Source organism: Hippopotamus amphibius, chromosome 8 (assembly GCF_030028045.1).
Source record: "Hippopotamus amphibius kiboko isolate mHipAmp2 chromosome 8, mHipAmp2.hap2, whole genome shotgun sequence".
Classification (NCBI taxonomy): Eukaryota; Metazoa; Chordata; class Mammalia; order Artiodactyla; family Hippopotamidae; genus Hippopotamus; species Hippopotamus amphibius.
Window position 1 is genome coordinate 4968943 of NC_080193.1, and position 21202 is coordinate 4990144.

Below are 21202 nucleotides of genomic sequence, written 5' to 3' on the forward strand. Positions count from 1 at the left end.
GGAGAGCCTGGAGCAGCACCATAATGGCCTGGGGCTCCCCCATGTCATCTCCTGCTGTGTCCCAGGCGGGTCTGGTCTCCATTGTGGGCAGAGCACAGGCTGGGCTCAGGCAGTTCAAGGTCTGGATCTCAGCAGTGCCACTCATCCTGAAGGTTCTGGGCCTGGGCCTGCCCCTCCCTGAGTCTCCGTGTCCTGGAAGATGGGAGATTGTATACCTGTTGCTGTGTTTATGAGGACAGGAGTTGGTATCATGTCAGATGCTCAGCCTGGGCACAGTGAATGCTCAGTTCATGGTCCCAGTCAATACTGTGGTGACTTATCTTCCCAGAGCCTGTGGCCGGGGTCTCCCTCACCCTCAAGCATCCTCCTGATTTGCCCACGTGCTGCTTTACCAAGAAGCAGGGCTTTCCTGAATCCCTGTGGCCATCTTATGATCTAGCCACTTCTGGCCCAGACAGTGAAACCCAGTGTCTCACTTGGGATGGTCACATCCCTCCTGAGACTTGGGTGGTCACAGAGTTTTCAAGTTAGAAGGAGCCTATAAGCCCCTGGTGTTACATGGAGTGCCTTGAGGGCAGATCAGGGCAGGGCTGCGCTTACCTGGGCCTGCCCAGGACCTCACCCAGAGGAGGAAGGGGAGCAGAGATGAGCTTCAGGCCTTCAGCCAGCCCAGGGCTCTTTTCCTGTCCCTTTGACCATTGAGGGGTGGGGAGTGGGGATCAGGAGCTTGTCCTTCAGGCCTGGGTCTGGGCCTGGGATGAGGCTGGCTCCCTGGAGAGGCTTCTCGCCAGCTGCCGTCCAGGCTCTGGAGCCCTGGGAGCCCGTCTGTCCTGTGTCAGCAGCTGCTCCCCCGCCATCCCCATGGGGGCTTCTTTCTCCCCAGCTTTGGCCTGGCCCCCGCTGCCCCTCTCCAGGTCCATGCGCCGCTCAGCCCCAACCAGACTGTGGAGATCTCCCTGCCTCTCAACACAGTGGGCTCAGTCATGAAGATGGAGCCTCTGAACAACCTCCAGGTGTGTTCTGGGCAGGGCCAAGCACCCCAGTCCTTACCCACCTGCCCCAGGAGGAGCCTGAGGGAGCCGTCTGGGGCCTGGCTGGTGCTAGCAAAGGGGCGTCTATGGAATTTTGCTCTTAAACACAGACAGGAGGCGGGGTGCGGGAGGCCTAGGGGTGGGGGAGATGGGCATGGCTACCTGGGAAGCCGTGAGCGAGAACCTGCTCAGATGGGCTCACAGGGAGCAGGAGCTTCCCGAGGCCTTAGGGTATCGAGCATCAGGGACTAACCAGGGACCCCGTTCCTAGGTGGCCGTAAAGAACAATATCGACGTCTTCTACTTCAGCACCTTGTACCCGCTGCACATCCTCTTTGTGGAGGATGGGAAGATGGGTGAGTCATGAGGGTGCCCCTGGGGTCCCTATAACAGATGGATTGGCTTTGCCCCACAATGCAATCCGTGAGTTGCTGGCTCCCCTGCAGAGCCTGGAGTGAGGGTCACACCTTCCCCGGGGACCCCAGGGTCTTGTCCGGCCATCTCTGCCCCTCAGCCTTGCCTGCAGCCTCTAGACAGTCGTCCCACAGGTCCCCCAAGGCAGGGAGCCTCGGCCGTACATCACAGCGGATGCCCATCCCCTGTGCCCCAGCTGGAACCCCTGGGAAGACTCGTCCCAGCGCCCAGAGGGCGTGGAGCGCTTTGCCCACATCATCTCTGTCATCACAGAAGCCCTGTCTCGCCGCCGTGACAAAGGAGCAGGCTCTTCGCCGGGGCAGGAGGAGGGTGGATGAGGGTGGTCGTGGGGAGAGCTCTAGGGCCCAGAGGCGGGCAGCCCAGGGTCTTCCGGGAGCAGCATGGTGGCCACCCTCACAGAGCTCAGGGTTTACTCAGGGAAGCAGAGCCAGTCCTGTTCTCAGCTGCAAGGTGGCACTGCCCCTTGACCCACTTCCGCTGAGGGTTACTGAGCGGGTCCACAAGTTTATCAGGGTCCCACCTGTACCCCCTCCAGACCGGCAGATGTTCCTGGCCACATGGAAGGACATTCCCAGTGAGAACGAAGCCCAGTTCCAGATCAGAGACTGCCCCCTCAATGCAGGTAGGACTCCTGTGCCCCATCCCCTGTCCACATGGTCCCCGGCGTGGGCCCCAGGCCTCCCCGTCTCTGACTGGGGGCCTTCTGACCCCCAGAGGCCGTGAGCAGCAGGCTGCAGAGCAGCAACGTCTTCACCATTGCCAAGAGGAACGTGGAGGGCCAGGACATGCTCTACCAGTCCCTCAAGCTGACCAACGGCATCTGGGTGCTGGCAGAGCTGCGCATCCAGCCCGGCAACCCCAGCTTCACGGTGAGGCCCCTGCACCTGCCCGCCCTCCCCGGGGCCTCTGCCTTCCTGTGCGGCAGCTCCTCCCGCCCCTCCTTCCCCGGCCGGGGCTCGGCCCCAACAGGGGGACACTCTGGCCCAGCCGAGCTGGGGTCCCATTGAGCCCGGCATGAGGGAGCACCAGGATTCTGACCTTAGAAAGCTTTCAACTCAGCCCTGTCATGTTTCCCAGATAAGGCACCGAATTCAGTCCTATAACAGTGACTTGGACGAAAAGATTTTGTAAAATTGGGTCCTGTGAGGTGGCACAGCTGGCCCAAGGCCCGTCTGACAGGGAAGTGGCTCCACTGGGTGCGGGCCCTGGCCCTCCGGCTCCTTTCCACCTGAGTGCCCTCCTAGGAGGACGTAGATTCCGAGCAACTCACCCTTCCTGGCCTTTGAGTCAGACCTCAGTCAGGACGTGGCTTCCCAGAGGCCCTGCCGCTGTTCCAGGCCCCAGAGAGCCCAGGCCTTGCTCCCCCTGCACCCGAGTCTTGGACAGGCATGACCCCCTAGACGCTGCTCCCTGGGCCCCGCTGGCGTTGTGGGCGCCGAGATCGGGTGGGGCCGCGGCGGTGGCTTCGGTGGTGGTAATTTCCGTCTCCCTGTGTTTGGTTGCTGCATGTCCACCTTCCCTGCTGGTGCCCGTGGTGCAGGACTTGGAGGTTAGCGGATTGCTTTTCTCTTCTCCCCTCCATCCTCTCAACCATACCTCGCATACCCCATCTCCTGGCCCGACTGTCCTGGCCTGGCCTCACCCCACTGCTCCCCAAAGCCAGGCAGACACGCAGGCAGGCTGCAGGCAGGACAGGCTGCCCCTGCCGACACCCCCTGCTCCCCAGCCTGGTGGCCCCATTTGCCACAGGCAGTGTGCACAGAGCCCGTTAGAGGAGATGGGGCCCTGACTTCCGGAGCGCCGCGTGCCCCTCCCCCTTCCCGACAGCCCCCTTGGGAGCACTGCTGTTGTCAGGAGGGGCGGCCACACTCGTCTCCACTGCTGGGGCTCCGCAGGCTCTTCCCGCAGTTAGAGCCGAGCCAAGTCTGCTGTACCAGCTTCCTGTGCAGGAACCAGAAAGACCCCCCAGCGCCCCCGTGACCTCCCTCCTGGCCCCTAAGCCTCCTCAGGGATCTCTGCCCTCCATGGGCTGTGGGGGGCCCTACAGGGTGGGGCCGGCACCGCCTGACAGCCTCGGGCTTGTGATTCATGCTGCAGCGGGCCCCGGTGGCGGGCGGACAGCAGGCGTGTGGGCTGCAAGTATATTTGGTCCCCACCCGGCTGGCTGTGGCGGCCGCCCCTCCCCTGCACCACACAGCTGCCCCAGCCGCTGCCGCCACCCGCTCCCATCTGGTTCCCTCTTTCTCTTCCTTCCCGGCCCTGGAGAGGAGCCCTGGGAGCGAGCACTCCCTGTTCCCCGACCCCTCTCTCCCTGCAGCTGTCCCTGAAGTGCAGAGCGCCAGAGGTGTCCCAGCACGTGTACCAGGCCTACGAGACCATCCTCAAGAACTGAGGCCCCATCCAGCATCCACCCCACCCTTCCGCCAGCCCCGTCGAGGAGGCCCCTGGGAGGTGGTAGCACCTCCTTCTCCCGGGAGGGGCCGGGCAAGGCTCCTAGCACCCATGGGCTTCCCTGGTCCTGACTACAGGGCCCTCCTGGGTTCTCAGGGTGCTCCTGTGCTCGAGACCCCCCCCTCCATCGCTGCTGACGTTTAGGGTCAGGGGAGGAGGGTACCAAAGGAGCCAGAGCGGCACAGGAGCTGGACAGGGAGACCCGGGGTTTTTTTTTTTTTTTTGCTTTTCTCGGCGCCAGAGGGCGAGCATGCAGTTTGCTCCTCAGGCTCCCAACCTGGGAAGTCCCCTGCCCCAGTCTCCCTTGGGGTGGTGTGAGAGGCCCTTCCCACCACCGCGCTCCCTGGATGGGCCCTGGCAGGTGTTCTGGAGTGTGTAAAGGGTCCCCTGGATACCAGGAGAGCTGCTCTTTTAGGGCATGGGGCTTCCAGGCCTGCACCCCACCCTCCTGAGCGCTGAGCCACTCAGGGAAGCCCAGGCGAAAGCTCCCAGAGCTCCTCCCGGGCTCCTGCTCCCCGGGCAGACGCGCACACCCGCTCCCCCTCTTACCTGTGAGGACAGTCACTGCCTGTGATACATTCCTCTGTGTGCCCAGGGCTCCTGGAGCGGAGACAGGGCTGAGGGATGGGGCACGTGGGCGAGCAGGGTGCTTCCTGTCTGGGGTTTCTCCTTAGCATCTGCTGCCCTCCTCCTGCCTCCCAGGTTTCAGTTGTGTCTGACAGAGCATTAGGTTTTCCTGTTACTGCTGTTTAATAATAAAGAAAGATTCCGCTTTTGGCAATCACAGGCCCTTTTTTCCCCTTCCACCAAATGTCAGAATTAAAAACTGCCTCCAAGTGGTTGAGGATGGTTTTCTTGAGCCCTGCAGTAACGATGTCTAATATATATAAATAGAGACTATATATTGTATGTTTACTCATATTTTCAAAAAAGAGTGAATAAAAATGATGTCATCAAGTGTGTCCCTGGCCAGTGTGTCAGGTCCTGAGGCTCTTCTGGGCAGGGTCCTGGGTCCCTTGGGGTCCAGGATCAAGGGCTTGAGCTGTGTCAGCCCTTCCCTGGCCCTGTTGACAGCACCTTTCCCTCTCCTGTCCTTGGAAACTGTCTGCTGAGACATGCCAGTCTCCCAGCACCTCTCCTACCCTTGACCCCAACTCTACCCAGCCCACACTGTCTTGCCTTTAGATCCTGGGAGGGCCGAGTCCGTTTTGGTCTTCCTCAGCTCCTGGGAGCAGCAGGGAGGCCTGGCACCAGGCCTGTCTAGGCAGGCTGTTCCCCACCCTGCATTTGCAGAGGCTGCCCCAGCCACTACCAGGAACACCTCATGTGGCCCCAGTCTTGGCACTGGCCTGGCTCCTGGTGGGGGAGCCGGGGTGGGGGGACCCTGGGCAGGGCTCTGGGGGCAGAGCTGCCAGTGGGTTCTCAGTGCCTCGTGGCTGGTGGGTGCACTTCCTGCACCCTGTCCACGTCGGACACACTGCTGTCCCAGCTGCTGGGGCTGGAAGAAGGGCATTGGCAGGGGTGCCTCGCTCTCCACTGCCCCACCTCCGACCCCTGGGGTGTTACCATACTGCCCTGGGACCCCAGAGTCTAGAACCAACCAAGGCCCTTGACTGCACAACCCCAGTTATCACCTCACCTGAAAGTCCCCGGCTCAGAAGGCCCTGCACAAGTGCAGCTCGAGTCCCCTCCGTCTGTGGACTCACCCAGCCTGCCCAGTTGCCTGCCTCCCTGACCTGCTGAGGCCCGCCTCCCTGACCTGCTGAGGCCCGGCTCCCACCTGACCTTGAGAACGCACTGATGTTCCCAGTGGGGCAATGATGAGGCCTAGAACCAAGCCCCTAAGGTGAGGGGGAAGTGCTGATAAGAAAGGCTGGCCCGGCCAGACAGAGGCCCTGGGACCATCATCAGACACCTTGGGTTCATGTGCTCGGGCCTCAGGCGGTTTTGGGAGGGAACGTCCCATGATTTTTCCCCTTCTCCAGATTCCGTGTCCCTCCCTCACCCCAGTGACTCCCATCATGTGTCTCCTCCCCCCACATGTGCTCTCCCTGGTCCCCGTGTGCTCAGGCCTTCCTGTTCTCAGCGCCTGATGCTTCTTGGGGGCCTTGGCATGGTGCAGAAGATTCCCCAGGGTCCTGAGCCTTCCCAGCCAGTCGAGGAATTCAACACAGCAACCAGTTATTCAGGAGGGTCCAACAAACACCCAGGGGCCTGATGGGGTCCCTGTGTGCCAGACACCCTGCTGAGGCCTGTGGCGTGACCTCATTGTACATTTTTTTACCTTCAACTAGTGGTTTGTTTTGTTTTATGGAGTGATTCTGGACCATGGTGAGATCACTCACACAAAGGATAAAATTCTCCCTTCCACACTTCCTCAGTTATTTTCCTCCCTAGAGGCAAAGTTCATTGCTACATGTTGGTTTTCTTCCAGGAATAATTCTGTGCCTGTGTAAAGCAAATCCAGGGAGGTATTTACTAAATAAATAGCAGCACACCCTAGACACTACCAGCACTTTGCTTTATTTACCTAGCAGTACAAATAGAGCCACCTTGGAATTTCTTGTGCAGTTGGGCTGGTGTCTGCAAGCGGACATTTTGGCTGTTTCCATCTTCTGCAAGTCCAAGCAGAGGTGCAGGGAATATCTTCCTACGGACATCCTTGCTCACAGACACAAATGCAGCTGTAGGTTCTAGCCCCAGAATTGCTGGACCAGAGGGTATCAGCATTTCACATTTTAAACTTCAGTTCTTGTTTTGAAAAGGTAATGTATTCACATGGTTCAAAATCCAGAAGGCGATAGAAGTGAAATAATCTTCCTTCTCATTCCTCTCCCTAAAGGGACCCATGTTACCTTCCAAAGAGACTCAGTGACGTCTAATAGTATTTTCCCTCTTTTTATGTACAAAAGGGTAGCATGGAATACACCCCGATCCGCACGGTGCTTGTATCTTGCAGACTTTTCTATTATTAGTCCATTATAGAGAGCAGCCTCATGCCCTCTTGTAACAGCCCTGTGGTTTTCCATTGAATGGAAGCACCGTGATGAACCAGTCCTCGCCGTGATGTCTTCTGAATAGTGTCTTTGGTGGTGTTAGTGCAAGTGATACTGCAAAGAACATTCACTTTCATGTTGGTAAATTCCTCAGATGGAAATTGCTGGGTCGAAGGTAGGTGTGTTCGTCATTGTGATAGCTACTGCTGAAAATTATCTAGTTTACACCCCCACCAACCAGGAACAAGATGCCTGTCCTCCCCCCACACACACACACACACCCTCACACACTCAGCATATCGCTGTGTGTTTAAGTGACGGGTGAAAAGTTGTATCTCACTGTGTTTTCAACATGCCTCCGTTTGTGTGTGTTCGAGCCATTTGTATGTCCTTTCCTGTGAGCTGTTTTCATATTTTTGCCCCTTTTTGATATGGTTATTTGTCTTTTTCTTCTCAATTTGTCATTATTTCTCCCCATTCTGTGACTTTTACTTTTCATGCTGAATTTGTGTTGGGCGTTGTCTTCTTTTAATCTCTTCTTCCTTTCCAACACTTGTCTCATCTTAGTTTTTGCATTTTGAACCTGTTCCATCTGGGCTTTAAGTTAGGAACGAGGTAGGGATCCAACTTTCTCTTTTCCCAGATGGTTACCTAGTTGTTTCCACACCATTTGCTGAATAATTCATCTTTTCCCACAGATCTGAAATGTCATTTGTATCGTATACTAAATTTCCACATATCTATGAGTGATTTTCTGGACTCTGTTCCGTACCAGAGAATTTGTCTCTTCATTGGCCATTGCATTCATTTTTGTTTTTGTTTGGTTTTGTTTGTGGCCGCACAGTGTGGCTTGCGGGATCTTCCCCAACCAGAGGTTGAACCCAGGCCACGGCAGTGAAAGCCCAGAATCCTAACCACTAGGCAACCAGGGAACTCCCCACCATTGAGGTTTTTAAAAGGTATTGTACCTCTCTATTTTCATAATTTATAGTACCCTCTTATTCACCCTTTTGGCCTCATTTGAACTTTAGAACTAAGTATTTTTAGTGATGGTATTATTTTTATTTGGATCGCACCAAATGTTTATATTAACTTGTGGAGAATTGACAAGCCTCATAATGATGTGAATAATAATAGTAATCTTTATATATGAATATAGGAGTAGATGCCTTTCCATTGGTTCATGCTTTCTTCTATGTCTCCATAACCTTTTAAGTTTTCTTCATTTAAAAGTTATTGCAGGGGGAGTTCCCTGCTGGTTCAGTGGTTAGGACTCAGCGCTTTCACTGCCAGGGCCTGGGTTCAATCCCTGGTTGGGTAGCTAAGATCTTGCAAGCTGTGTGGCGTGCATGCCAAAAAAAAAAAAAAGTTCTTGCATGCACATTTATTCTTACATAGATTCATAAGTATTTTCTATTTTTTAGTTCCTTTTATAAATGGGATCTTTTCCATTCTCTTCTATATATATGTTTATGATGTAAAATGTATTTAATATATAATACACAAGAATAATATATAACATATATCTATAATATAAAATAAACAACAAATTATATAACATATAATTTTAAAACTAAACTCCAGACTTTCTTCAGATTTCACTAGTTTTCCCATTCATGTCCTCATTCTGTTCCCAGATCCCATGGTCCATGTGTTTGTCACATTTCCCGAGTCTCCATGGGTCTGTGACAGTTTGCAGACTTTTCTTTGTCGTGACCTTAACCATTCTGAGGAGTGCCAGTCAGGTATTCTGTAGACTGTCCCTCAATGTGGGTCTGTCTGATGTCTTTCTCACAGTTAGACTGGGGTTATAGGTTTTTAGGAAGGAGACCAGGGAGGCACCCTTCTCGTCACATTGTATCAGGGGTCCCCGCTGTCACTTGACTCACGCTGTCACATCAGCCTGGATCACTTGGCTGAGGTAGTGTTTCCAGTGGGCTCCACTGTGAAGTTACTTTCTCCCCTTTCCACACTCTGTTCTTCAGAAGCAAGTCACGAAGTGCAGCCTACACTTGGGAAAGAGCGTGGAGGCAGGAAGCAGCTACATTAAAATATTTGGAATTCTTCTGTAAGGAAAATGTGCTTCTTCTCCTGCATTTAGGTATTAATTCAATCATTTTATGTCAGTTTGGACTCGTATTTATTTTATAATTTGGATTTAATCCGAAAGTGCATTATTTATTTTGTTGCTTAAATGTTTTAGGCTTTGGCCATTGGGAGCTCTTTCAAGTAGGCTCTGTGTCCTTTTGACATGCCCCCATCCTTTGGTTTCTTTTGAGCACTTCCTTACTTTCTGATATTATGAGATGCTCCAGGCTCATCTTTTATTTGTCCTGCTCCAACCCTAGCATCAGCCATTTCTCCGGGGAGCCTGGAGAACAGAATTAGAAGCCAAGATCTGGGTGCTGGGTGTGTTTGTTGCTCTTGGGGTGGCACTTCTAGGCCCTTTCAGAAGACAGAACTAGGAAATATCTCTGCATACTTACCTGTGTGTACACACGTATGCCACCATTATAGTTTGTAAACTAGGGGCTATTTGCATATAAAATGAAATTATTTTATATGTACAAACTTAGTCCCCCCACCTGCCTTACTAAATTGTCTTGTTTTCCTCTTTGTATCATCTCATTTCTTTCTTTCTTTTTTTAAAATATATTTATTTATTTGCATCATGTCTTTCGGCACACGGGCTCAGCAGTTGCGCCGCTCGGGCTCTGGAGCGCACACACTTAGTTGCGGTTGCAGGGATCGAACCGGCATCCCCTGCATTGGAAGGCAGATTCTTAATTCTTAACTAGTGGACCACCAGGGAAGTCCCTGTATCATCTCATTTCATCCCACAACAACTATATGAAGTCAAGACCATTATTATCCCCTTTAGAGAAAGAAACTGAGTTTCAGAGAGTTTAAATAACTTGTACAGATGACACACCTCCAGGGAGGAGGTTTCATACCCTAGCTCTCACTCCAGAGGCCTGGAAGCCCTGCCCTGTGCTGCCTCCTTGTGTCCTGATGGTTATAAAACCCGATGATGTTCAGAGGGCTGACTGGCTACAACCAATGGGCAGCCTTATGATGGCCACCAAGGACACACCGTGCGTGAAGCATCCAAGTGGTAAGGGTTTCTCCCATCAGGACTCAGGGAAGTGGGTTAAGATGGGACAAGTGATTAATAGGCAGGACAGACTATGATTAATGGTCAGTGGACTGACCCAGATGGCTGGGCCAGAGGAGTCCAGAGCAAATACCCCTGGGATCTGGACACAGTCCACGGAGCTCAACCCCAGGAAAGGGCTCGAATCAGGCCGGGTGGGAAGAAGCCTTTTGGGCAAAGGTCAGACAGTGGCTGACAGGCAGCCCGCGTTCTCTGGCTTGCTAGTCTTTGGGAAACCTGGCCCTGAGCTGCCCACTCCTGTCTTAGCTCAGCTCAGCTCCCACAGTGACAGGGGCTTCCTCAGAGTCCCTCCCTATAGGGCCGCAGGCTCCAGCTGACCTTCTCCTGCAGCCCTTCTGGCATCTAGGCTCTGATGAAGTTGGGCTTCTCAGAAAGTCAGCTTCAGTGGCCTAAGGTCCTGGGTTCCGGTCCCTGTGCTGCCACAATCCTGCTAGACCATTTCAGGCAAATCATCGCATCCCTTTGTGCCTCAGTGAGCACACAGCTATGGTCAGGGCTTGGCACATCAAAGGTACTTTTTTTTCCTTCCATGCCATGCAGCTTGTGGGATCTTAGTTCCTCGACCAAGGATAAAACCCATGCTCCCTGCAGTGGAAACTCATAGTCCTAATCACTGGACCGCTAGGGAATTCCTCACAGGTCCTTGATAAATGGGAACGGCTGCTAGTGATGCTGATGGGAGAGTTCCCTCAGGAACGTGTCACTCCTGTGGAGTGTGCACGACTCTGTGGGAGCTTTTGGACATACTCTGTCCAGAGTGTCTCCCATCATTCCAGAAACCACGCACAGGGCCCAGAGATGCCTCACACACAGCCCTATTTGTGGTTCCCAAAGAAGCTCTGCCCAAGAAGAGGGCACTTTGTCAGAAAGTGAAGCGAGGAAGGTTTCCAGAGGAAGGACACCTGGAGCTGGCTCCCATGTGTGGGTGGGAGAGTGCTCCAGGCAGGGGTGGGTCCCACCGAGTGCCCCAAGGAAGACCATCATGATGTCAGTCGCACACCCTGCTGAGTGCCAACGGGGAAGGAGCCGCCTAGTTTATTTACTCCCAGCTTTGTTCCCCAAAGGAATTGAGGCAGCTCACAAAACTCAGAAGGCTGAAACGTTAAGAAGTCAGAGGGGAAATCAGGTGAAGGGAAAAATCACAGGAAAGTAAAATAATGCCAGGAGTCCCCACTCACTGGGCCTGAAGTCCTGGAACACCTGCCAGATGTAGCCACAACTCTTGCCTCTGAGCTCCCTAGTGGCTGAGAAAAAGAGTGAAAGCAGACCCAGGTCCCTGATCCAGGTACCATCACCTGCTCCCTGGAGGGTGAACCCCCTTCCTCACTTCCCCCAGGCTGGGGTGGGCATGTTGTCTGTGCTCTTATAATTCCTGCATCCCATGTGGCCTAGAATATTCTCTCTTAAGGCAGAACTTTTTTCTCTTTAAAATCTAATTCAGCATCTTGGCAAGCAGTAAGATTAGGGATTTTGTTTGTTTTGTTTGTTTTTCTTTTTTCCTGGCCCCGCTGTGCGGCATGGGGGATCTTAGTTCCATGACCAGGGTTCAAGCCTGTGCCCCCTGCATTGGGAGCACAGAGTCTTAACCACTGGACTGCCAGGGAAGTCCCAAGATTGGGGATGTGAAACCCTTGGTCAGTGCAGAAACAGATGTCAGTGCTTTCACCCAGTACTTGGTCATCAGAAATGGTCAGAGATGTGGGAGCCCCCACTGTACGGGGTAGGCAAGCAGAGGCAGAGGATGGGGCTGGTAAACCCAGACCTCCCAAGCCCTGATGGGGGAGAAGCTTCCTGCCAGCTCCAGGGAAGGGGGATTTGGGCTCTGGGAATCTGACGTGGAGGCTGCAGAGTTTGAGGGAAGCTACAGGTGGAGACAGGCATAAAACTTGGCCTTAGCCATGATGAAGGTGGTGTCCACCAATTTCTGGATCTGAGCCTTGTTGGGACAGGGATTTGGGGCTGGGCTGCTTTGACATGCTGCGTATTGGGTTCAGCACCCTCTGTCACGTACCCCCTCCATGATGCCATTTGATATGTTGTTTCCTGCTGGCCGTTTACTTCTGTGGGCAGGAGGGAGGTGGGAGCACTCCTCAGAGGACACCACCTCAGAGGAGACCACAAGGCGGCGGGTCAGGGGCCACCCACTGCCCCCCAACCTTGGAGAGCCCCCTCTCCTGCCTCAGTTTTCTTGCCTCTCTCAGAGACACCAGGTTGAGGCTTCAAGCATCATGTAGCTTAGTATAGGGCCTGGCACGTAGTAGGTTCTCAAGAAACACTGTCTGCCTTTGACGACGCAGAGCAGAGCCGGCGCAGTGCGGCGACTCGCCCAAGGTCACACAGCTGGGCCGGATCCGACCCGGGCGGCCTGACTCCAGCGGGCCGGGTTTGTGAGGAGCCAGCTTGGGGGAGCGGTGTTTGGAGGCGTGGACGCGGAGGTGGGCGGGAAGGGACTTCTATTTTGGAGCGGGCGACAGGAGCGCGGAACGCAGAGGGGGCTGGGTCCCTCCCCGGGTTCCCTGAGTCCCAGTCACCTTCTCGCGACCCTTCCCGGGAGGGGCGTCCCGGGCGGGTCGGGGGAAGGTGGGAGGGGCGGGCGGGCAGCCGGTTACCTCATCGCCGCCTCCGGGAGGCTCCGCTCGCTCGCTCGCGCCGCCGGCTGGGGCGGCGACTCCGGGCGCCGGAGCGAGAGAAGGACGGAGGGACGGAGGCGCCGAGAGGCAGCGCTGCCCCCAGTGCCCCTCTCCTCCGCGGGACCCGAGCGGCGACGAGGTCCGACCTCGGTGCCCCGCGCTGCCGGCGGCGCCTCCAGTCGCTCTGCGGGGCGGAGGCCGTGTCTGCGCGCGGCGCGCTCGGTCTGTTCTCTTCGGAGCGTGGCACCCGCCGGAGCTGCTCGTGCGTCCGCCGTCCGCCTGCTCGGCTGTCTGTCTGCCCTCCCACCTCCAGCTCCGTCCTCCGGCCCGGCCCCTCCGGGCCCCGGGTGCTCCGAGGGGCGATGAGGAGCACGGCGGGGCCGGGGCGCACGGGGCGGGGCGCGCGAGGCGCGCGGAGCGGCGCGGGCCCATGAGGCTTTCCAGCGCGGGGCGCGGCAGGACGCGCGGGCCATGGGGGGCAGCCTGCGGGTGGCGGTGCTGGGCGCCCCGGGTGTGGGCAAGACGGCCATCATCCGCCAGTTCCTGTTCGGTGACTACCCCGAGCGCCACCGGCCCACGGACGGGCCGCGCCTCTACCGGCCCGCCGTGCTGCTCGACGGCGCCGTCTACGACCTGAGCATCCGCGACGGCGATGGTGCTGGCCCCGGTCAGAGCCCCGCGGGGCTAGAGGTAGCACCTCGAGGGGTGGGCAGGGGCCTGTGACAGCATATGTGTGGGTGCTTGGTACGCACGTGCGTCTCCGCGTGGACGGCCCAGGGGCGCCCGACTGTGTTCATGGACTGAAGGATGAATGTGTGTCCTGGCGTTTGTGTATCTCACCCCTTCTGCCGGCCTGAAGTTGCCCCAAATCAGGCCCGAGACCCGGCGATTTTGCTAAATGGCTTTTTCTCGCTTAAGTGCTTCTCTTTCTGCCTGCCTCCGCTGGTGGGTGGGAATCCGTGCGTAGGGGAGCATGGTCCTGCCTCCCTGAGGGTGAGCGTTGCATGTCTGGGGACTTAAGCAGAGCCGCAGTGGGAGAGGTTGAGGCCAGACACAGGGGTGTACTTTCTAGGGGGATCATTCTCTGCTCCCTTATTCCTGTGACCTGCAGCAAAGACTCGTCTAGTAATCTTGCAAAGTCCAGGACAGACTCTGAATCCTTGGAGCTGATGCCTTCAAGAGATGAACAGGAAAGAGCAGGCAGGATTAAGCAGGGCTTCCTGGAGAGGGTGGCATTTGGGCTAAAGCTGGAGGGATGAGTGAAATTTTGATTAAGAGAAGAGGTGGAAGCATTCCAGGTGGAAAGGGCAGCATGTGCTTAGACCGAGGCCTAAATGTGCACAGCTGCCGCTAATCAGTGGTCTCTGTGGGCTCGGGGAACACGGGGCCTAGGGCTTCGGAAATTAGGCGTGGAGGCAGTAACTACCAGCGAGGGCGTCTGAGGAGGGGCGGAGCCTGCCCCGAGTTGAACTGTGGGAAACTGAAGGAGTGGGAGGAAGAGTGAGCAGAGAGGAGACCCAGAGTGGAGGAGGGGTGAGGCTGACCGGCTTCAGGCACGGTTTTAAGATTCATACCTCAGCGGCCATGAGGACAGTAGGGCCCAGGGAGCTTGGGGGTGAGGACACACAAACCAGGATGGGGATGGCCAAGGCCTGAGCATGAACTGCGGGTTTAGCGTCACGGCCCCTGCAGAAGGCCTAGGCGTGAGAGAGTGGGGAGGGGGCAAACTCTGGCCTCCCGCCCCCAGGAGTGGCCGGACCCTAAAGACTGGAGCTTGCAGGACACGGACGCCTTCGTGCTCGTCTATGACATCTGCAGCCCGGACAGCTTCGACTACGTGAAGGCGCTGCGGCAGCGCATAGCAGAGACCAGGTGGGTGCGTGGCCCGAGCTGCGTGCGGGGCAGAGGGGAGTGTTTGCGAGTCTGGCCGGGCCTTTTCCGGAGGTGAGTGGATGGTTTCTTCCGCCGTCCCAGGCCTGGTCTTAGGCCTTCTGGGCCTGGCTTCTAGTCCTGTTCGGTCTTTGGGCCTGAGTCTTTGTGTCTTTGTGGTTGTGGTTTGCTGGGGGTCTCTGGCCTTGGGAAGGGATGCTCCTGAGTGTATATACCCACCGGGGGGAGGGGGGATTCTCCAGCCATGGGGTCCCTGGCACCGCGTCCCTCATTCCCATTCGGCCCCCAGGCCGGCAGGCGCACCCGAGGCGCCCATCCTTGTTGTGGGCAACAAACGGGACCGGCAGCGGCTGCGGTTCGGGCCTCGGCGCGCACTGGCTGCCCTGGTGCGCAGGGGCTGGCGCTGCGGATACCTCGAGTGCTCAGCCAAGTACAACTGGCACGTGCTGCGTCTCTTCCGCGAGCTGCTGCGCTGCGCTCTGGTGCGCACACGCCCTGCGCATCCGGCTCTGCGCCTGCAGGGGGCGCTGCATCCGGCGCGCTGCAGCCTCATGTGATCTAATTGGACTACGCCACCGCTGGGGGGAGGGGTCCTCCATTTGACTGGAACAACCGGGGACCCGGATTGGGCGAGGTTGCCCGACTTCTCTCGGATTGGAGAAGACAGTCTCCTCCCTGATTGGCTGAGGAGCGCGCCCACTCTTGGGCAACAGGCTTCTCTTTGCATCTCATTGGACCTAGCCAGGCTCCTTTAGACAAGTTAGTCCTTTCTGGGACCTCATTGGGTCACGATCCCATTGGATGGAAGGGACTTGGCTATGAATCTGATTGGAAGCTCTCAGACTGCTCTTGGAATTTCATTGGACAAACTGTCAAGTAGCACCTCTCGGAAGGAAATAAAGGGGGAAACAATTCAAGCGCACCTGGCATTTCTGGGATGGGCAGGATAATCTGAAACGTAAAGGTCAGAGCTGCGAGGCGTTGCCCCCCAGCAATTAACTCCAGAATCCCAGCCTGTAATGAGGACCCGCAAATGTGTGTGATGGCCCCAAGGCTGAGTACTCGAGAAGCAGACACAGGTAGCTGGAACAAAACTTTACTGTCAGGCTCTGCAGGGCCACAGGACCTCAGAAAGGGTCCTTAATGGGCTGGCCCAGCTCCTCTAAGGCATTCAATAATATTAGTAATTAAATAGCAATGCTCATCCCCCAACCGGAATGTACAACAGAGGTCCCATTGTGCCATGTGGTCCCAAGGGGTCTGGTCCCATGAGGTCTGGTCCCCAAGAGGCAAAGGGGGCTCCCTGATGCAGAGGGGGTTAAGGCCACAAAGGAAAAGGAGAAGGAATGGGGGGCTGGGGTCAGCTGGGCTGGGCTGGTCCATCACATCCAGGAATCCGGCTCGGCCCTTGGGCTGCCCGAGTGCAGGGCATGCCAGGCCCTAGACTCCGTGGGTCCAGATGGGTGGCGGGGGCCCCTCGGTGTGGGGATGCGTGAGGGTTTTCGGTCTGGCTGTGTGTCCATCCTGCCTCTCGCCCAGGTCCTGAGGGGCTCTGGGCCGGCCAGGTGGCTCCCAGGTGCATCTGGTGGGCCCCCTACACCAGGGCAGGGGCTGCCTTCATCGGAAGAGCTGGACAGGGCTGGGCCTCGGGGTCCGGGCAGCCCATTGGCCATCCTGCCAGAGTCCCCGAGTTGGCCACACTTGCTACCAAGGACACTGAGGGATGAAGAGGAGGAGCTGGAGGAACAGTAGGCTGAGTCAGGAGCTGGAGGGTCTGGAGCCCGAACCGGGTCAGGGGCTGGTCCAGCGGGGGTCCCGACAGCAGCAGCCTCAAGGGCTCGGGCGTTGGCCAGGAACTCCTCTTCCAGGCGCCGGAATAGTTGCTGCTCCTGCTTTGGGTCAAGCTGTAGGGGGGTGCGGAAGATACTGGCCGGGGTGGTGCTCAACTCTGGACTGGGGCTGGGGACCCGGGGTGGCCGGGGCGCTGCAGGGCTGTGGGCACGGGGAGTCTGGGGGCTGCTCCTGCCCGAGCCCCCACTGCCCCTGCCCCGAGGCACCCACGAGTGCTGCCCATCTCGGTCCCGACGCACCAGCAACACAGCCTGCTCTTCACGGCTCTGGCTCCGGGCCCGCCGGGCAGGGCTGGGGGCCAACAGCTGGCCTCCCCTGCCTCCTGGGGCCCCACGGGGCCGCCCCCGATCCAGTCGGTCTCGGGACTGGCTGCGTGGGGCGGGGGGCCGTCTTGGGGAGGCTGGGGTGCCTGTGGTCACGCGCCGGCTGGGCCGCTCCCGCCGGGAGCCAGTGCCTGAGTCTTCACTGCGGGCACCAAGGGGACCGCTCTGGGCTGAGGAGGCTGAGGAATCGCTGTCCCCGGAGTAGCGGCGGGAGCGGGGATGGGGGGGCAACTGGTCCCGGGCCCTGAGGCAGGGGCACAAGAGACAGAGATGGGGCAATGAGGAGGGGGCTGCCGAGCAGAAAGGGCAGGGAGAGAAAGAAATAACCAGCTGCGTGGTTGGGGGGGGGGGTGGAGGACACCTGTCGTGGTGGCGGGGGTGCCAAGGGTTTCTGTCCGTCCTGGGGACTTCCAGGGAGAAGTGAGAGACTGCCACAGCTTCCTGCAGCCAGGGCCACCGCCCCCCCCACCCCCCACCTCAAGGCAGCAGAAGCAGCAAGGCCCTAAGCTCCCCCTCCCCAGGCCTCCGGTTTCCTGGGCAGGCCAGAGGGAAGCAGGGTTGGACTGGCCGTCACCCAGCCCCCAGGGCCCGCCCAGCTGTGTTGTTCGTGTGGTTGGGTTGCCACGGAGATGGGAAGCCAGGCCCAGCCCCACCCACGGGAACTTTTCCCAGGGTGTGAGTCACTGGAGCACAGTCATCCAGACCAGAGTGGGTGCCCCCGCCCCCACGACCCCTCACCCCATGTCCTCCTGCCTCTCACCTGAGCAGGGTCTCGGGCCCCTCCTTCGAGCTGCGTAAGCTAATGGGTGTCACCTCGGGGCGGGAGCCCCTGCGCTCACCCCCCGGGGCTGGGCTACCAGCGCGGGGGCTGGGGGCGGGCGACACCCGCTGCGGGGAGAAGGTGCGGGCCCTCGTCTGGGGTGGGCGGTGGGCTGCAGGGAGAGAGGACGGGCAGGGCGTGAGGGGCGGGGCCCCAGGTGCACGCCCGCCCCGCCCCCGCTGTGGGCACTGACCTGTGGAGGAGCAGCGGCAGGGGTCGTGCTTGTCCAGGTAGTGCTCCAGTGTGTCCCAGCCGCCGCCCACGCGCACCATCACGTGGCTCCTCAGCACCTGCGGGAGCCCGGCGTGGGCAGGTCACGGCCCACCCCCCCACCTCCCGGGCTGCCAGTCTGCTCGGTAGCCCCTCGCTCTCACCCGCACAAAGATGAGCAGGCTGGAGTCTCCCACGCGGTACTTCCCCTCCGAGACTTTGATCATGGGAAACTGGTCTGGGCAGGTGCAGCGCCCCAAGATCTCCCTCACCTAAGGCCAGAGAGAGGCTGGGGGTCAGGGGTTAGGGCACTCTTCCCAGGGCCTGATGTCAGCAACTCCAGGGCCAGAAGGAAGTCAGTCCTCTCGGGAGTGGGGGCATGGACTGTGTTGCCCCAGACTTGGCCTTTCATCAACTCTCTTTCCCCTCTGGCTACCGAGAGGGCAGGGAGCTGACCAGGAAAAGATGGAGGGACTTTGGTCGGGCCAGGGCCTGGGACCCCAACAAGGCACATCCTTGAAGTCCCTGAGCCCTGGAGGAGTCCTCACTCCCCCTCACCCATGTCACAGACATGAATGTTGAGACCCAGAGAGAGGCCAGGTTTGGGGAGGAGGCCAGTCACTTGACATGAGTGCAGAGGACCCACACCACATGGAGGCGGGAGTGCCACAGACACGTGGGGCACACACCCACACCAACATGCACACCAGGCCACCCGCTGGGCCAGCACACATCTGCGCATGCGCTCCCCCGGCCTGCCCGGAGCTGCCAGGCTGGCTGTGTGGGCGGCCCCACCCGCCTCCTCGCCCACAGTGGAGCCACTGAGAAAATGAGCAGGTGGAGCCTCGGGTGACCCTGGCCCAGGATGGGGTGGGGTGGCAGCCTGTGCCCACAGCCATCCGGCTACCCGCCTCCAGGACGGGCTCATCATGTCCTAACCTCCTGATAAGAAGGAAACTCTTGGCCCGGCTGAGGGGGTGTCAGGGACACCTAGGTCCCAGGAAGAGGAGGAGGGAGCTGGGGTCATGGTCTGCCAGCTCCTATGCTCAGGGTAGAACTCATTCTGCAGCTCCTGACAGGACTTCAGCTCCCAGTAGCACCAGCTACTCCAGGCTTGGCTTCCCAGATGAGTGACATGCGCAGGGCCCTGGGGAGGAGGAGGGACCTGCAGAGCCCCTGCGAGCTTCCCTAGACACTCATGGAGCGCCTATACTGTGTGCCAGGCTCCTTGCCCAGAACCAAACAACACAGGCACCTGTTCAGCCTCGGGCTCAGTGATGGTGTGAATGCCACTGTTCAGCAGCTGAGTGCAGGGAGGGCATACAGGAGGGGCTCACACCACACAGCCCCCAGGATGAAGGAACACCCAGCACTTATCTGGTGCACGGTCAGCACAGAGAGGAAGCAGGGAGATGGTGCGTGGAGCCCGAGTTTTCTCTCAGGCCGTGCTGGGCCCTGTGACCTCAACGGGCACCTCTGCCCCTCCGGGCCTGCTTAGCTCCTTGGGGCCAGGTATCCACTTGGTGCTCAACATATGCACCCTTTGCACGGAGCAGGCCGTGCTGCAGATACGAGGATAGGCCCAGGGAGGTTGCGGGTCCCCGGGGAAAGCGAGAGTAAGCCGGGCCGCCAGGCACACGCACTCGGGTACTCACCAGCTCGTCGAGGTTGCGCAGGTCGCTGGGCGTCATGCGGGGCCCGCGGGCCGGAGCCCCCGGGGCTGTGGCGGGCTCGGCAGCAACGGCGGCGTCCTCCCCGGCAGTGGGGGCGTTGCGGGGAGGGGGCGCGGCGCGCAGCTCCCGCTCAATCTCCTGCTCGAACTGCACGAGGCGAGGGGCCAGCAGGCCGAGGCGGGCCCCGCGCCGCGCCACCTCCAGCAGGCACAGCACCACGCTTTTCTCGTTCTTTCTCAGCACCAGGTCCTCGGTCTCGAACATGAGCACTTCGGGCACACCCAGCTCTGCGCGGCACCAGCCGATGAAGGTGGCCACGTTGTCTCGGGCCATGAAGGAGCCAGGCGCCACGCTGTGTGCTTGGAAGGCCACCCCGCGGGCCGGGCGGGCGGCGGCCATCGCTCGGGCGGCCTCAGTGACGGCGTTGGCGTGCTGGCACAGGGTGGTGCCCGTGGCCAGCCCCGTCAGGAAGCCATCACCACCGCTGGGCAGACCCAGGCCGTACAAGGCGTTGAGCCACTCGGCCAGGTCCTCCTTCATGGCCTCCACATAGGCCTCACTCGAGCGGAACGGCCGCACGCTCTTGGCCGCCGAGCCCGCGATGCCCACCGCGGGGTCCGCCATGCCCGGGCCAGCCAAGTCACTGTTGGTAGGGATACGGGTCAGGATGACTGTGAGGACTCAGTGGGTGCTCAGTACAGACGAAGCCGCTGACCGCCTCCACCCGCCTGTTGTTTCAGGCCAAATGCCTGGGTTTGAGCCCTGGCTGTGAGAAACCTCCCCTCCGTTTTCCCATCTGTGAAATGGATACAATAATAGTACCTTCCTCATAGGAACTAATGGGATGATTTTTATAAATGATTTAGTGTCCATAAGTGTTTGCTGCTCGGTTCTTTGGCGGAGGGGGGGTTTGAGGGGCTCGGCCGAGTCCTCCCGCCCAGGCAGGGAAGCACCTATCCTTACTGCCCCCTGTGATCGGTGAAGCCTTAGAAAGATGTTGCCCGCGGCCCTGGATTCACGGTAGGAACCCTGGTCCCGACATCAGAGAGGGATGAGGTCCACTGCTCAGCCCTGGTGTCGCCGATCCCACTTCCTCCGGAAAGATCCCAGGTCCTCCCTCAGCCTCCTTTCTCTAAGGACTGTGTCACAGCAACGACAGAACAGCAGCAGTAGTAAAGTAATCGCAATAACCGTGGCCAGGGCTGACCGCTCAGTGATATTATCGCCATTTTACAGATGAGGAAACTGAGGCGCTAAGCTCGTTCAAGGTCGCAGAGCAGTGGACTGTGGAGCTGGGCCGCGCGGGTTGCCAATCCTGCAGCCGGCTGGCCCGGGCCAGGCCCCGCCTCCTCCAAGAAGCCTCCCTCGCGCCCCAGGCTGGTGCCTGTGAGCCGGGACTCAGAAGGGCCTTCGCCAGCCCTGGCTGTCCTCTGGGCTGCGGCCCAGAGAGGGTGCGGGGCTGCCCAAGGTCACACAGCCCTGGGGAACAGAGGCCCACGGCTGCCGCCGCCAGGTCCCCTTCAGTGCGGGCCGGGCAGGGGGTGCTGGGGGGCCCCGCGCTCACCTGGCTCATCCCGCGGCCTCGGGGAGCATCGCCCCGGCGGGGCCGGAGCCGGGCCGGGCCGCCGCAGGGAGGCGCCGCCCGAGCCACAGCGGATCCCGGTCCCACCACCGCGTCCTCCGCGCCTGCCGTCTCCGCCCCGCCTCCCTGGAATTC

At 58.8% G+C, this 21202-nt stretch overlaps 3 protein-coding genes across 8 annotated transcripts in view; 2 read left to right on the top strand and 1 right to left on the bottom strand.

The window, feature by feature from the left end:
* The window catches only part of AP1B1 (adaptor related protein complex 1 subunit beta 1), a 49241-nt gene extending 44367 nt beyond the window's left edge, over window positions 1-4874 (top strand). For 3 of the 4 annotated variants that reach the window (XM_057744986.1, XM_057744983.1, XM_057744985.1), the window contains 5 exons: window positions 884-1013; window positions 1303-1387; window positions 2002-2088; window positions 2181-2335; window positions 3784-4868. In XM_057744986.1, the coding sequence (XP_057600969.1) occupies window positions 884-1013; window positions 1303-1387; window positions 2002-2088; window positions 2181-2335; window positions 3784-3858 (532 nt within the window). In that variant the 3' untranslated portion in view covers window positions 3859-4868. Of the gene's footprint in view, window positions 1-883; window positions 1014-1302; window positions 1388-2001; window positions 2089-2180; window positions 2336-3783 lie in introns of all 4 variants that reach the window. The other variant, XM_057744982.1, reaches the window with a different exon arrangement.
* Window positions 4875-12858: 7984 nt separating this feature from the next.
* On the top strand, window positions 12859-15695 carry RASL10A (RAS like family 10 member A). The gene is made up of 3 exons (XM_057746559.1): window positions 12859-13408; window positions 14466-14590; window positions 14898-15695. The coding sequence occupies exons 1-3, from the start codon at window positions 13190-13192 to the stop codon at window positions 15163-15165; spliced, it is 612 nt and encodes a 203-aa protein (XP_057602542.1). The 5' UTR covers window positions 12859-13189; the 3' UTR covers window positions 15166-15695.
* On the bottom strand, window positions 15689-21202 carry GAS2L1 (growth arrest specific 2 like 1). Of its 3 annotated transcripts, XM_057746557.1 has the most exons (6): window positions 21050-21202; window positions 19468-20128; window positions 17977-18084; window positions 17796-17892; window positions 17543-17714; window positions 15689-17026 (listed from the first exon to the last, which is right to left on the bottom strand). In XM_057746557.1, exons 2-6 carry the CDS (start codon window positions 20107-20109, stop codon window positions 15991-15993), a joined length of 2055 nt encoding a protein of 684 aa, XP_057602540.1. In that variant the 5' UTR covers window positions 20110-20128; window positions 21050-21202; the 3' UTR covers window positions 15689-15990. The 3 variants fall into 3 exon arrangements, with proteins under 3 accessions (XP_057602540.1, XP_057602541.1, XP_057602539.1); XM_057746558.1 differs by lacking the exon at window positions 17977-18084 and having other exon boundaries at window positions 21050-21184; XM_057746556.1 differs by having other exon boundaries at window positions 17543-17892; window positions 21050-21184.